At 46.4% G+C, this 15,381-nt stretch overlaps 1 protein-coding gene across 10 annotated transcripts in view; it reads right to left on the bottom strand.

The window, feature by feature from the left end:
• St8sia5 (ST8 alpha-N-acetyl-neuraminide alpha-2,8-sialyltransferase 5) overlaps positions 1–15,381 on the bottom strand; it is an 81,617-nt gene that overhangs the window by 9,559 nt on the left and 56,677 nt on the right. For 6 of the 10 annotated variants that reach the window (XM_052742607.1, XM_052742610.1, XM_052742612.1 and 3 more), the window contains 3 exons: positions 11,831–11,978; positions 8,700–8,812; positions 3,803–3,895 (listed from right to left, as the gene is read on the bottom strand). In XM_052742607.1, the coding sequence (XP_052598567.1) occupies positions 3,803–3,895; positions 8,700–8,812; positions 11,831–11,978 (354 nt within the window). The remainder of the gene's footprint in view (positions 1–3,802; positions 3,896–8,699; positions 8,813–11,830; positions 11,979–15,381) is intronic. The other 4 variants (XM_052742608.1, XM_052742611.1, XM_052742613.1 and 1 more) reach the window with 1 other exon arrangement.

Here is a 15,381-nt window from a genome sequence, read left to right as displayed (position 1 = left end):
AAACAAGCCTAAGCTATCAGCCCAGCTTCGTAATTAAAAATAAGTCTCCCTGTCATGATTTAGGAGCTGGCTGGCAGGACAGAGAAAGATTCACTACAAATGCTGCCCAACATGGGGCACATATTTCCACATAAGACCTAAGAAAGCTTAAAAAAGGTTCCAAACACACAAAAACAGAGCCAAACGCAGCTTCCTAGTCCTGCAGTCTCTCATGGGGGCCATGGTATAGAGACGCATCTTCCAGCGGCTGCCTGCCGGCTCCAGCCGCCAGGGCACCCTGAGCTAAGCTGTATGATGGTTTAAGTTTAGCTCATGCAGACAGAAAAGGTTACAGAATGCAGTAAAGCAGATCCAGACAGGAAAAATCCTCTAAACAAGTTACAGTGTGTTTAAAAAATGTGAGTAGGCTTAAAAAAGTAAAGAAAATGGGTATAGATGGTCATAGAAAAAATAGTTTATAAATAATATGATAAAGTCTTTAAAGAAAAAATAAAATAACAAAATGGACAGCCACGTAAAGATGAAAAATATACGGTCTGGATCCTGTATGGTGTTGTACTGACTTTAAGTTTTTTGATTGGTGATGGGCAAACAATAGCTGCTGAGAGACACTGGATTATAAAAACTACTAAATTAAACCAACTTATATATTTTTAAAATGTATTAACTTCAAAAATATTTTTTGAAGTAAAAAAATATGTTAAGTTGGGGAAGAGGTTATGCTTTTGTTTCCACATATGACAATAAAAGGCTATAGATCCACTCAAGATTGATAGAGATCACGTTTGATCAGGGGAGACTCCCTGAAAATCCTGGCTACAGACATAAAGAAATAAACCTAGAAAAACTACAAGACAGGTGGCGTCTGTTTTACCTGTTTGAACATAAAACGAAAAGTCATCTTTGGCTGGTTTGTGTACAACACACAGTCCAAACTTATGTTAATGCAGATATGTGTGTTATCTTTTGAAGTTTATGTGTTTTCAGAGCAAGGGGACCAGGCACCAATGAAAGCAGGTGGCCCTTTGATCCAGCCTCTCAGAGTGTCTCCATTGGAATTTCCTCAGTTCTGTAGCCAGAACAGCGTCAAGGCTGCTGGCTGAGATGGTCCAGCCTCACAGACTCTTTTAACCAGGACTGCAGATAAGCCTTGTGCTTTCCCATTGCACAGAGACTGGACAACAAATGTTATAACTAGTTTTCCCAGGACTTGACCATTATCTCAATTTTCTCAGGTTCCCTAAAGATGCTTTCATCCACAGACATCAGGAAGTAATCTAGAGGACACAACACCCATATTCCCAAGAGACGGGGTAGGTGGCTTTTGGTTATTCAATGGGTTATGGATGTTTGCTATTGTTTAGGGGGAATATAGAAATACAGGATAAAAAGACAACTATTAACCTCAAATATTTTACATTGGTATGGATTTGGGTATATTGATACAAATTTAAAGTTATTTTTGTTATACTGAATGTATGTTTCTACTCTTGTTTGGGGTATTGTGCTTATGCAGCTTATTTAAAAATGTAATGTATAATTTTAAAAATACAGGTTAGTAGTTAGTCATTCATAATAATCAAACTTGTAGTCATATTAGGTATATTTTCAAAGTAAAACAAGATATATTTTAAATAGATGGTCTTCAAACACTTCAAAGACCTACAGAATATGGCGTTTAAGATGTTTTAATAATATAAGGCTTTTCATGACAGTGAGACACATCTGCTCCTGTCAGCACCAATCTACTTCAGAAAAGGACAATGGGCATTGAAGAACCTCCAGTTGGAATTTACTTTCTTTGTGGCAAAAGCTAGCCATTTGGGCAAGAAACTGTCCTTACCTCAACTGCTGACAGTACACTGTCCAAACTTGACAAGAAGGACACATACACACACACACACACACACACACACACACACACACACACACACACACACAATTGTCAAACTAAGGCAAGACAAGGTAGGTCAGTTCTTCAAAATTCCTGCTTCACAGAAAAGTCTGTCAGATATTCTAGGACTGTAGGCTGAAGATGTATGCTCCAGTGTTGTAGCTCTGTAGAGGAACCTTGGGTAACTGTTCAGGCAGCCAGCAACCTCTGTCATTTTGGAAGTGGCTTGCTTTGCACTTCCTGTTTACTCAGGTAATATTATATCTTTCTGGGATCTTTGATGGATTGAAGACTAAATAGTTATAATTTTCCTTAGTTATAATAGAAGGTTAATTAGGTACCAAACTTTAGACTCCATCAAGAGAGGATAAATAATAGAGTATTTTCTCTAAATTTGCCAAATATAAATGGACTGGACATTGTAAATGTAATTCTTACTTGATAAATGTTCTTACTGTATATGGTTTCATTTGTTAAAGCTAATACTTTTCCCTTCCTATTTAGAAATACCTGATAATTGTTCTTATTGTATATAGTTTTACTATGTTAGAGTTAAAATCCTTCCTTTTTAATTTAGACAAAAGGGGGAAATGTTGTGGAATAATCTTTTTGTACACTGTGAAGAAGTGTCACTCTGCTTGGTTTAATAAAAAGCTAAATGGCCAATGGCTAGGCAGGATTTCCAGGCACAGAGGATGCTAGGAAGAAGAAGGGCAGAGTCAAGAGGAGACAAGGAGGAAGCATGACATGTAGAAGATGAGGTAACAAGCCATGAGCCTCAGGGCAGCACATAGATCAATAGAAATGGGTTAATTTAAGTTATAAGAGCTGGCTAAAAACAAGCCTAAGCTATCGGCCAAGCTTTCATAATTAATAATAAGTCTCTGTATAGTGATTCAGGAACTGGCTGGTGGGACAGAGAAAGACTCACTACAGGCCCTGGAGACTGAACTCAGGTTGTCAAAATGAGCACCAAGAGCTTTTACCCTCTGAGGCATTTCATGGCTCCCAGGAGTATGGCTTTTCTTGAAGATGGTATTTTTTTTTAAATGGGCATAAGGAAGGAGACGACATGGGCTGAATAACTAGTGTGGGGCTATGGGGAGACAGCAATGCTCAACTTAGAGGATCAGGGCAGACAAGGAAGGCATGGAGGCTGTGGCTGGGTAGTGGAGACTCACATCACTTCCCTGCTGTTTCCCCTAAGATTGGGAGTGACCATCTGACCCAGCCTTCTGGACTGACTAGGCCTCTCCTTGGTATCTTGGCTTCTGCCTACATGTCCTTTCCTGTGACCATCCATCCCTCTGCAGCAATCTCTGCTCTCTGAAGGCTCCTGGCTATTGGTATCTGATGTAATTTAGCAACTCCTCCTCTTTCCCGTCCCTCTTACCCACATTCTAGCCAGGCTAACTATGTGCAGCATTGGGGTTTCAACACACTAGCTCCTGCAGACCTCTCAGGCAGACCCACAGAGGGCAGCCAAGTGAGAACTGAGATCTTTGCATGATCACACCCCCATACCTGGACATGGCCTGCCCCCAACCCACCTGAAGTGTCCTTGATCACCTGTAGGTAATACCTGCTCTGACCTGCACTGCCCAAAAGAAACATGATGCAGGCCCCGTGTATGGAATTAACAAGAAATCAAGGAAGTTATTAAAAATAATTTTCATATTTCATTTAACCAAATATAAAAATACTATCATTTTAGCATGTGATTAATATAGAAATCAATAAGATATGTTAAGTCCCTTTGTATGTATTAAATCTTTGACACCCAATGAATACCTCATGTAGACAGTTGGCACATCTCAATCAGGACCAACCATGTTCCCAGTGCCCAATGGTTGTAGGTGACTGATGGCCACCAAAAAAGAGCACAGGTCTAGAAAAAGGACCACTGACCTGTCAATGATGATGCTGGGATTCACAGTGACTACATCTGTCTTCTCCCCCACATCTGTGGTATACTGCCCTGAGATGGGGGGCAGGTTGCACCTGCAGAGAGAAAGCCTCACATAGTTAGGTGGTCAGTTATCTTCAGGTGGCTGGGAATAGAGGAGGAAAGGATATGGTTACAGGTCAGAGAGAGGCCGAGGCCACCAGCTGGGCAGGATATCTATGGCCAGCTAAAGCAAAGGTCCTTCTGCCCTTTATCAGAAATATAAGAGCAAAAAAAACTCCAATCCTTGGTCTCACTGAAGTTACAACCATGGAGATGTTGGAACTATCACCGAAAATATGTCCTTGAAAGCTGTGGTCATCTCCGCATCTCTGGAATGGTATGGCATTGAGCAGGGAGATACAAGAGCATCCCCTTATCTGGGGACTCAGGGCTTCTCTGAAGAAGCAATGCTTGAGCTAAGGGCAGAAATTAGCAAAAGTCAACTGACAGAGGAACCAAATACCTGCATGACATTCAAAGACACACCAACACCCCTTGGAAATACAACTCTGAGGTACAAAGTTGCACAAGTGTATGCAGTGTGAACTGCAGAAGGCCCCTGAGGGTAGAAATGTGGAGTCACCAAGGCAACAACACTCTAACCTCTAAAACTGGGTAACATGTATCTTAATTGGCAGAAGGGGCACTATAGCTGGGAATACACTAAGGATCCTGAAATGGGAAGACAATTCTGGATTATGCAGGTGGGTCCAGGGAAATCACAAGAGCCATTACAAAGAAAATGTGATATGACAAGAAAGGTGTTTTAGTCTGCTAGTCAGGGTTCTCTAGAAGAATAGAACAGATAGATAGACAGATTGGATGGATGGATGGATGGATGGATGGATGGATGGATGGATGGATGGATGGATGGATGGACAGATGGATAGGTAGATAGATAGATAGATAGATAGATAGATAGATAGATAGATAGATAGATAGATAGATAGATAGATAGACAGATCTAAGAGAGAGCCCAAGAAACACTGTGGCAACTTCTTCATGTAACTATGTTTCTTGGAATCTTCTCAAATTAGCATAAATTCAGAACCAGTATCCCATAGACCCTAGACCCTAGAAAATCTAATTGTTTCTTTCCCTCTTGTAAAAGGCCATAGGTGCCTCTAGGGAAGGACAGGAGAAAGGCTAACATAAAACTCTTAGATATTTAATCAAGATCTCTCCTTAGGGGAACCTGGCTTTCCTTCATTCAAGAGCTTCTGGGTCTGCAAACTGGCTCACATCTGGAGATTGGCTCACATCTGGAGACTGGCTCACATCTGGAGACTGGTTCATGGGCCTAGATTGCCTTTTGCCATCAATGTAGCCTTTCTTTCATTTGTTTGAGAATATTTTCACTTATACAGATCAAACGGAAATGCAGTAGGCTTCTCATCTGTTTCATGTTTGGAAACACCATGGTTGATTAGCCAGTACCAAAGGCCCATAGGAGTCATTTCACCATAAAAATCACTTTGTGTGTGATGCCTGTTACAGGCTAAGCCACTGTGGACATTGTTTTGTGTGTGCTGCCCATGGAGATAACGAGGATCACCTTGCTTTTAGTGATTCAGTGCTGCCAGCTGCCCCTGCTACTTTGCAGCCCAGTCAGACCCACTGCATTAATGCAGCCAACTGAGCAGCAGCACCTGCAACCCTAAGGTCTTCTCACCGGTTTGCATCTCAGAGGATTAGTGAGGGGTGTGTCTTCTGGGCCTTCCCATTGTGGAGGATTAGGTTTTACACAGCAGACCCACTGTAGGATTCCAATTTCCCCGAGCCTTAAAATCCCTTCATCAACACTGAATCAAGGAATACCAGGTATCTCCAACTCCTTTTCAGTAGACCGTCTTTTGATAAATGCTTCAGCCAACCATTCAAACAAACTTTTCACACCTTTTTTTAACTACGCAAATTTCCATGTTAAACCTAGAATCTTCACTCACTGGGCCCATGTCAATAAACTCAGCCTGATTCACTTTTATGTTCCTTCTACCATTATCACACATCCTTAAAATTCATTTCGACACATTTCCCAGACGTCTGCTTGAATAAATTAGCAAATTCATTAAGTTCTTCAGTAGTAGGGCTTACCTCTTCATGGACCACACTTTCTATCTCCCTTCTAGGCCTGCTTAGCCTTAAGTCTGGTTATAGGTCTAAAGGCAACTTTTGGTGGGCCTGAGGTTCACCAGTATGGTCTTGCCTGGCATCTCCTTCAGGGAACGTCACTGCCAGTGTAGCAGACCAAGGAGGATTAATTTCCTCAGTCAAAGGTGGAAAAGGCAATATTTCAGGGGTTAGAGCTGGGAACACATCTTCCGCCGGAGGGTGGAGAGACTCCTTCCTCAGTTGAGATAAACCCTTGAGAATCTGAGGGTTCAAAGTTCTCAGTTTCAGGAAGGTTCTCTCACACATTTACATCCCAAGTTCCAGGACCCCATTCTTTATCAATTAATGTCATTCCTTTAACCACTGACACCTTCAGAAGAGGGTACTTGAGTTTTCTCTGTAATGTAGCCAACCTTATAATGAGGGCTTCAGATTGATTTTCCACAACTTGAGCTCTGCGGCTGCTAGAGAGAAGATTCTCTACCATGGCACACTTGGAACCTTTAGACTATTTATGTGCATCCAGACCCCGTCAATTTCATTAGCATAATTGTTGTCCTTCCCATATTCTGAGATAGTACAAGTTGGTTAATTTTATCACAGAGCTCATTCTTTTCCTTTGTCAGTTCATCCAGAGGTGCTGGGGCAACTACCCAGCATCATCCTCGTCCTTTTTTTCCAAAAATTTGTCAAAAGTTTTACATACAGAGTCACCAAATCTGTTGTCTCTCACAATTGATGAATCAGGATAATCAAATACATGTCTCCTTAAGTTTATAAAATAAACTTTTTTAAAAGTTTTTTTTTAAAAGTTCACACCATGGGCTTTCAGTACTCCCCAAGCTTCTAGAAGAGGCTTCAGCAACTGTGGGTGTTGGCAAATTGGAAAACCTATTCTAGATAGTTAAAATTTTCATCCTTGTGTATCTGTTGCTCTAGAACCCCTTCTGGTACCAAAATCTGTATTAGTCAGGTTCATATACATATCTATGGGAGTCACATACAAGTTTATGGAATTTATTAGAATGGCTTACAGGCTGTGGTCCAGCTAGTCCAGCAATGGCTGTCTACCAAAGGAAGGTCCAAGAATCCAGTAGTTGTTCAGTCCATGAGGCTGATGTCTCGGCTGCTCTTCAGTCTACACCAGAATCCCCAAGAAGTAGGCTCTAATACCAGTGAAGGAATGGACTTTCCAGCAAATAAGGAGAGCGAGCTTCCTTCTTCCTTGTCCTTTGAAAGGCCGCCAGCAGAAGGTGTGGCCCAGACTGAAGTTGAATCTTCCCGTCTCAAAAGATCCTTATGAAAAGTGGGTCTTCCCGCTTCAAATGATTTCATTAAGAAAAAAAAAAATTTCTCACAGGTACTCAGTTGCTTGGGTTTTAACTAATTCCAGATGAAATCAAGTTGACAACCAAGAATAGACATCCCCAAAGGAGAGAGGAAGTATGTAAAGTGGGTGTGGTGGCACAGGATGGTAATCCCAGTACACGGGAGGCTGGGCAACAAGATGGCAGTTTGAAGCCATCCTGGGCTACTCAGTGAGTACTTGTTTCAAAAACAGGAAGGAAGAGAGGGAGGAAGGAAAGATGGGGGGTAGGGCCGACAATAGAACCAGAGAGAGAGAGAGAGAGAGCAGGAGATGCTGCCATGCTGGTGTGAGCCAAGGATGCAGGCAGTGCCTAAAGCTGGAAAAGCCATCAGCCTCTCACCTAGAGCGTTCAGGAAGAGACAGGGTCCCACTGCCACCTTAACCGTATCCCACCGAGACACCTCATCCCCAGAGTGGAAGACCATAAACCCTGTCTGTTCGAGCCACTGGCTTCCTGGTAATTTGTCATAGTAGCAGGAAGAAATCCCTACAGCCCCAAATAAGGCAAACTGAACAACAGAGTGTCTATGGTTCCAGTCCCCATAAGACAGACAACCTGAGAGGTGTCAAATGTCCCCTGAGAGTGACACCAAGTTCTTTAGGAGCCTGGAGAAGGGTGTAGGTGGTGGAAGAGCAGCCAATTGCTCTTAACTGGTGAGCCATCTCTCCAGCCCTGGAAGCTTTCATTTTCAATTCATTCTCTCTGCCTGGGCTAACGAGGAAAGTAAGGATCCCCACATGAAAAGAGGGGCATGCCTCATAAGAACGGAGAAATGCAAAGACCCCTCGCTGGCTCATTTAGAGCCCGGCTGAAGTCACAGGCATCCCTCCTTCCACCGGTGTTTGCAGGGGGGCAACCCATGTAGGGAGTGGGGACTTTGGGTTCACTGTCCGCTCTACAGGGATGTTAGTTTTAGGGTCTCCCATCCAGAACGCCCTTAGCCTTTCGCACACCCCATTCTCCATTTTGTTTTTTATTTTATTTATTTATTTATTTATTTATTTATTTATTTATTTATTTATTTATTGGTTTTTCGAGACAGGGTTTCTCTGTGTAGCTTTGCGCCTTTCCTGGAACTCACTTGGTAGCCCAGGTTGGCCTCGAACTCACAGAGATCCGCCTGGCTCTGCCTCCCAAGTGCTGGGATTAAAGGCGTGCGCCACCACCGCCCGGCTTCCATTTTGAAAAGTAAAAACTGGGACCCCAGAGTCCAACAACCTGTTTAAAGGAATAGGGCTACAGGCATAAGAGGTCCCTGAATCACGAAAGTGTGCTTAAGGTGGCAGCAGAGCACAGGGATGGGGCCAATGAGGGGGAAGGGCTCAGAGAGGAGGGCCATGGAGGCAGCAGATGCACCTCCAGGCAGCTCCCTTACCGGAAGACGAAGTCGGCACTGTTGATCTCCTTCCCGCAGCCGCTGTTCTTCAAGATGCCTCCGTTGCCCACCACAGCACACTTCTTAAACTGAGATCGGTAGTAGGGCATTTCCTGGAGAGGTACATGCACGGTGTCACAGCCCACGCCACCCCACCTTCACCTGAGGCTTCACCTCTGCCCCCAAAATATCCCCTCTATGAGCTCGACCCAAGGAGGCAGCCTTGTCCTGAAGGTGAGAGAAGAGGGAACCCAACTTACTGATGAGGAGGGGGAAGAAGAGACTTGCTGCACTGGGTGACTCCTCCCATTTCTGACACAAGGAGTCTGCAGGCCTGCTTTGCCCCCAGCACCCACCAGTCAACCAACTGCTGAGGGTCCCACACTGCATCAGGAATTGGGCTCAATCAAAAGCAGCTGTCATGGCCCTCTGCGGCACACTTGAGTCTGTGACCCACTTCCCCTGTGGGGACAGGTCCGGGGTGCCAGGACAGGGAGAACACGTCAGTCTCAAAGGCAATAGGGGGAGAAACAGAATGAGCCACAGTAGTCCTAGGCAAAGTCATTGGGGGTTTCTTGTGTTGACCACAAGCGTGTCCTAAACGTGCAAATCAAGAACTATTTGGAAACAGCCATTTCTAGACTCCATCTAATGGGCATAGAATCAGAATCTCTGGGTGGGCGAGAAGCTGGAATGCTGACCCTTTAAAGCCCCAGAGACACCACTAGCTAAGGAAAGCTGCTGTGAGCCATGACTCAGGGGCTGGAAAACCATGGCCATGGGCCACATCTGGTCTACCACCTTTTTTTGTATGGCCAGCAAGCTGAGACTAACATTTGTATTTTTAAATGGTCAGAAGCCACTCAAATAAGACGTGTGACTTGTGAACATTACATAAACTTTCTGATGTCTGTACCACTGAGACAAAGCCTCCTTCTTTAGTTTACTCATGATCATGACCATTTTCATGAGGGGACCACAGTGGCAAGTGGTGGTGGTGGTGATGATGATGACAAGGCTGTTTACTCTCTGGTCGTTCCCAGAGAAAGGTGCAGAGACCCTGTTGTGTCTCCTGACCTCAGCAATTCACACCCTGGCTCTCCAAGGACCCACAGGCCAGCCCAGACTATGTCACATGCTGCTGTGACCTGCTTAAGAGGAAAGCTTATCCACCGCCCACCTCGAACGCTCACTCAGGGAAGGCGGTTCAACACCAGCACTGTGCTGTGCCTTTGGCTCATTCCCTGAGACCAAATCTTGCCAGATCATTCTGGTATCAGTAATGGGACATACATAGAGATTCTGGTTTTATCTTGTTAGCACCTCCCCTGACCCGCCAAAACATGCAGGGCATCCTGGAACTCGCCTTCCAGAACATCGCCATGAACACACCCTTGCCACCTGCCTCTCTGCCGAAGCCATACCACCCCAACACCACAGAACCATTCGAACCAGCCACAAGCACAATTTCTGTATCTTTTTTTTTCCCCCAGAGTCCAGAGCTTAGAGCTGTGCCAGCTGTCAGCTCAGTGATATGAATGGGTCATGGATGTGGACCCCCCTCACCCTGTAGCCCATGGGCAAGGAACTACTATTGCTATCACTGACCAGCCCCACCTTCATACAACATCTCTGATATTGTAGATATCTGATATGGTATAAAAGCAACCAAAGCTATGACTGCTCTGAATCCCAGGGTCATAGATAGAGACCGAGACCCTAAAGGGAGAAAAAGATCACCCGAGTGCTACACTAACAACTGGCCAGGCAAGACGAGCCCACTGGAATAGTAGTGGCAAGTCTGTTGTGGAGACAGCTAACCATGTTCTAACTGGAACTGGGTCCCACAGCACGGAAGAGAATTCGCATCTGATACTACAACCTGGTCAAAACCTCATGGCTGGGGAGGTCTTTAAGGCCCAGTGAGGAATCTGTAGCTGTTGACATACTACATGGACATGATGTGCCCATCAAATAGCTGTCTAAGAATTCCATGTGTCCCTAAGTGTCACTGCCAGCTTTGTTCAGAGAGATTCCTTTTGCAGCGGGCAGTGTGTGTCATCGCAGATACTAATAACTAGACAAAGTGCTGAGAATAAGCCATCATTTATGGCCAACCATAAATGGGACATCCATATCACCTTCTCCAAATCTCAGGGAACATTGTAGAAAGGAGAAAGGGCACTGTGGAAGAGCCACAGGACAGGGTGGAGAGTGGCAGAATGCTGTCTTCTGGGCATCTGGTCAAGGCTTGATGGTGGCACTCTTGAATTTGCAGTAGCTGTGATTATCACACGAGACTGGACCAGTCAACATGCTGTTATGGAATGCGGGTGGACTTATGAGCCCCAGCCCTCCCTGAGGATCTACAGGTAGTTAATGGTTGCTAGGGAGGGAGAGACATTTTCTTCAGCAGTGTGCTCATGGGAAAATTGCCCATGCTCCTGTATGCAACCCCAATAAAACCCATTGAATTAGCCGGGCGGTGGTGGCACACGCCTTTAATCCCAGCACTCGGGAGGCAGAGGCAGGCGGATCTCTGTGAGTTCGAGGCCAGCCTGGTCTACAAAGCGAGTTCCAGGAAGGGCACAAAGCTACACAGAGAAACCCTGTCTCGAAACAAACAAACAAACAAACAAACAAACAAACAAAAAGCCCATTGAATTACTGAAGGAAAAAGGATGAGAGGAGACTGATTGGGAACGGAGGGGCATGGGAGGGAACAAGAGAAGGTGGCGGTGGAAGCGGCAGGAATGTGGTCAAAGTACATCATAGCCATGGATGAAAATGGCATAATAAAACCAATCATTATGTATAACCAATAAATGCTAAGAAAAGGCGTTCTTGCACAATGACCCCAAGGTTATCTGATGTGGCCGACATTCAGGCCTGGCTCTGTGCTGGGCCTGCTTTCTGGTGCTCGCATGCTTCCAGTGTGTTTTTCTCTTGTGCCTGACTCGGGATCAAGCTACAGTTCATCCCTCTTCTAGAGAGCTGTGGAATGTCCTCAGCACGAATTTTAGAATTTTAATTAGGCAGAACTTTAACCTCTTTTTGCCCCAAATCATACACCCATAGCTAGTTGGCATTGACCACCAACTCCCTCCCAGGCCACCATGTTGGGGGCGCACCTTGGGAAACATTTGGAAGATCTCCTGATTGATGTGATAGAAGCCACTGGACTCCACCTCGTACCTGAGATTCGTCTCAATTGGAGTGTTCTTCTGGGTGGTGAAGAGAAAGCCAGGGGCGTTGCAGCACCTGGACAAGGTGGACCTGCTAGGCATGAAGACAGGGTGATACTTGGCAGAGCTTAGGGGGGCCCCTTGCTTTCCATCCCATTCCCATACTCACTTCCTCCCCACCCCCTCAGCATCCCCCCTGCACCTGGGCCTCTCTGTCTCTCTAGGACCCAGGTTAGCTGCCTATGGGAAGACTCTGGCTGCCATACTTCCTTGATGGCTCCTGTCTTTGAAGGCTCTGGCACAGACTAATCACATGCTGATCACCTGCAGTTAGTTCTTGCCGCAGCTGCAGCAGCAGCCTGCCTCGCTGCCAAGGCAGTGACGTCATCACCTGTCGCCAGGTGCCTTTCCACCACTAGCTGTGTGACATGTGCGCCCCTTAAAAGTGTCCAGGCACAGCTTGATCTCTTGCCTCTCTTCTTCCTTGTCTCTCCCCTGTCCTCTCTCTGTCTGCCGGCCTCTCTCATGTCCCCACTCCAACACAGTCTTTCACTCTCTCCCTCCCACCTCCCCCAATAAACCTTTTGCACTAACTCCCTTGTGCATGGCATGTTTACTTAGTGGCACACCTTGGCAGGGCCCGCTGAAAGCTACCCTCTTCACCTTGCTTTTGTTTTTTTATCATTACACCTGCCTTCTCAGGCTGGGAGGAAAGCCGGATACCAGGTCCTATACCTCTCTTAACCTCACCTAGCTCTGAGCACAGACTTGTACAAACCACCCTGTGACAGTCACACCAGCCAGGCCTTGACCAATGCCCGCTCAGTGACAGCAAGGCCCCCCCCTCAGAGTTCACTGCTCTGGGACATGCTCTTCGCCCCCCTCCCCTCCACTCATCCATCAGCCTGAAGCCAGAGCTCTTTACGGTCTCAGCCCCCATGGCCAACACTCAACAAAGATCTCCCCTTATCACCCAAAACCAAGGCCTGTGTGGTCACCCAAAGTGTCACGTCAGACAGTCAGAAGCTGGCTTAGAGAAAGGGCGGGGCCAGAACGGGGACACTGGGTTGGTGCCAGAGCCTTCCTCAGAAAGTGGGACATGGCTCCTGAAAGATGTTTCAGGAATTCAGTATAGAAAGAATAGAGGGAGGGAGGGAGGGAAGGAGGGAGGGAGGGAGGGAGGGAGGGAGGAAGGGAGGAAGGGAGGAAGGAAGGAGAAAAAGTCCCGACATTTTTGTCTCAGAAACACTCAAAGCTGAGCTGAAGATGAGTTAAAGCTCAGACACCAGATTTAAAATAATATAAAATATAAAATAAAAAGCCCGAGGGAAATGGGGCTGTTGAAGCAACCTGTTTTTCTCTCTTCTTCAGGACTTTCCAAGAATGCTCTTGAAAGGGTTAACTCCTGGGCAACCTTGCCCCTGCTTGGAAACTTAATGGGCTCTGCCTATGGCTGTGGGCACAGATCACTGCCTCCTTGAGTTAGACTGGAGTACATACAGCTCCAGGCTCAATCACCTGCAGTGTCCAGGGAGCCCTGGGAGAATGGACCTCCTCCACAGAGCCCTGTGATGACCCCCCACAAAGCCCTGTAATCTCTCTCTGTCTCTCTCTGTCTCTCTCTGTTTCTCCCTCTCTCTCTCTCTCTCTCTCTCTTTCTCTCTCTCTCTCTCTCTCACACACACACACACACACACACACACACACACACACACACACACACACTCATACGCCATCTTCCCTCACACACACAGCTCCAGGCCCAATGCCCCCAGGGTCCAGGTGGCTCCTGTAATGACCACTGGCAGGTCTAGGAGGAGGTCTGGAGTGTTCTCATGAGCTCTGAGGTGGAAATATGAGTTGGCACTTAGCATCCAGAGGCCTGGACTCTGTTTTCTTCTCTGTGGCCTGCAGCTGTGGGCCCCAGGCAAGTGTCTTTCTATTCTAGGCCTCAGTTTCTTCATGTATAAAATGCAGGGGTGGCCCTTCTGTTTCTGACCCTCTATAATTCTGTGACTCCAGCTTGTCCGAGCCAAAAGGTTAAATGTAAAGGTTAAATGACCTTTTTTATGATTTCACATCTTGCTGAGAAATCTTTACTGGGAAACCAGCTTGCTGCTAGTCATGGAGTAGCCTATCTGTGGAGAATTGGATTTTAGAATGTGACTAAGGCTTCCAAAGAAAGGCTGAAGCCTGGCACTTGAGGAGCCACAGGTCAGCATTACAAACCGTCGTCTGGACCCTTCAGCTTTGTAAATGCAGAAACAGTCTTGTCTGCCAACTGGAGAACACCCCCATGTGAAACAAGCTGTCACGCGCCTAATGTGTGAACCAGGATGGCAAGTTTGCAGACAGCAGGATGGAGGACGGCTCTCCTGTACCTGAACGCCAGCACCTCACTCCTGCACTGCACCAGGTGCCCGCCAACCTGGATGGAGGAGCATTCCACTTTCCGGAAGTTTGAAGTGAGAGCAAATGGAGGCAACTGATGGTCCTAAGGCCTTTCTGTTCGGAACACAACAAGGTCTGATGACACCTTCTTTCCCCACACCTAAGTCCACTCCACATCCTTAACCTGAGGGTCTATGCTCCCCACAGGGCTCTCTGCTCCCGATAAGCTCTCCCCCACAGCCTCACCTCACAGAGCTGGCTCACAAACGGAGCTCTGCATTTCTATTGATTTATCTCGTCCTGTCATGTTAGCATTGTTTTTGATGGGAGTCCCCCCTGTGAGACCTCTGTCCCAACTCAGCCTGACTCACATCCTTGCACACCTCACTGGCTCATTCTGCCCATGCTATTGATCAGCATCCATGTGTTCAAGCCTTTCCTGCCCTGGGGACATCTAGAGGGAAGAGCATAAAGGCATACATCAGGGGAGTAGATCCTGGGTCTGTTTGGCATGCTCTGACCCTTTGCCCAGACCCACTAGAACTTTCAGGGCAGGTGGATCTCCTCAGACCAGGGCTGGAATTCTGCAGCTTCCTTGAGGCTTCTGATACCTGCTCACTGGGGCTCATTAGATCAAATAGTTATATTTCTAAAAGCGTGCGGCTTTGTACTCCTATCCCTACACACCTGTAACCTCAGCACTTGGGAGTGAGAGGCAGGATTAGGAGTTTGAAGCCAGTGTAGGCTGCACAGTTAGACCCTGTCCAGACAGAGAAAAGACAGGAAGGTAAGAGGAGGTAAGAGGAGAAGGCAGGAGAAGAGAAGGGAGGCGGGGAGAAGAAGAGAGCAAACTTCCTGGCCTGGAATCACCACAGACTGAAGAAAGTCTTGATAAAGAAAGTACAGATGCTTGGTGACGCCCACTCTCGACAGCCTCCTCTACAGGGTTCCTTCATGTCAGTAGCTCCTCAGGACATTTCAACTTGAGCCTGAGTGGCTGAAACCCAGTGTAGACACCAGTCACCAGAGCCACGTCAATTTCCTAGTGTAAGGTCTACCCTGGAATGACACCTCAAGCTGGCAGCAGGCTAGCAGTGGAGAAAACT

Source organism: Peromyscus californicus, unplaced genomic scaffold, assembly GCF_007827085.1.
Source record: "Peromyscus californicus insignis strain IS unplaced genomic scaffold, ASM782708v3 Scaffold_17__1_contigs__length_78620276, whole genome shotgun sequence".
Lineage (NCBI taxonomy): Eukaryota > Metazoa > Chordata > Mammalia > Rodentia > Cricetidae > Peromyscus > Peromyscus californicus.
This window is presented reverse-complemented; position numbering and strand designations above follow the sequence as displayed.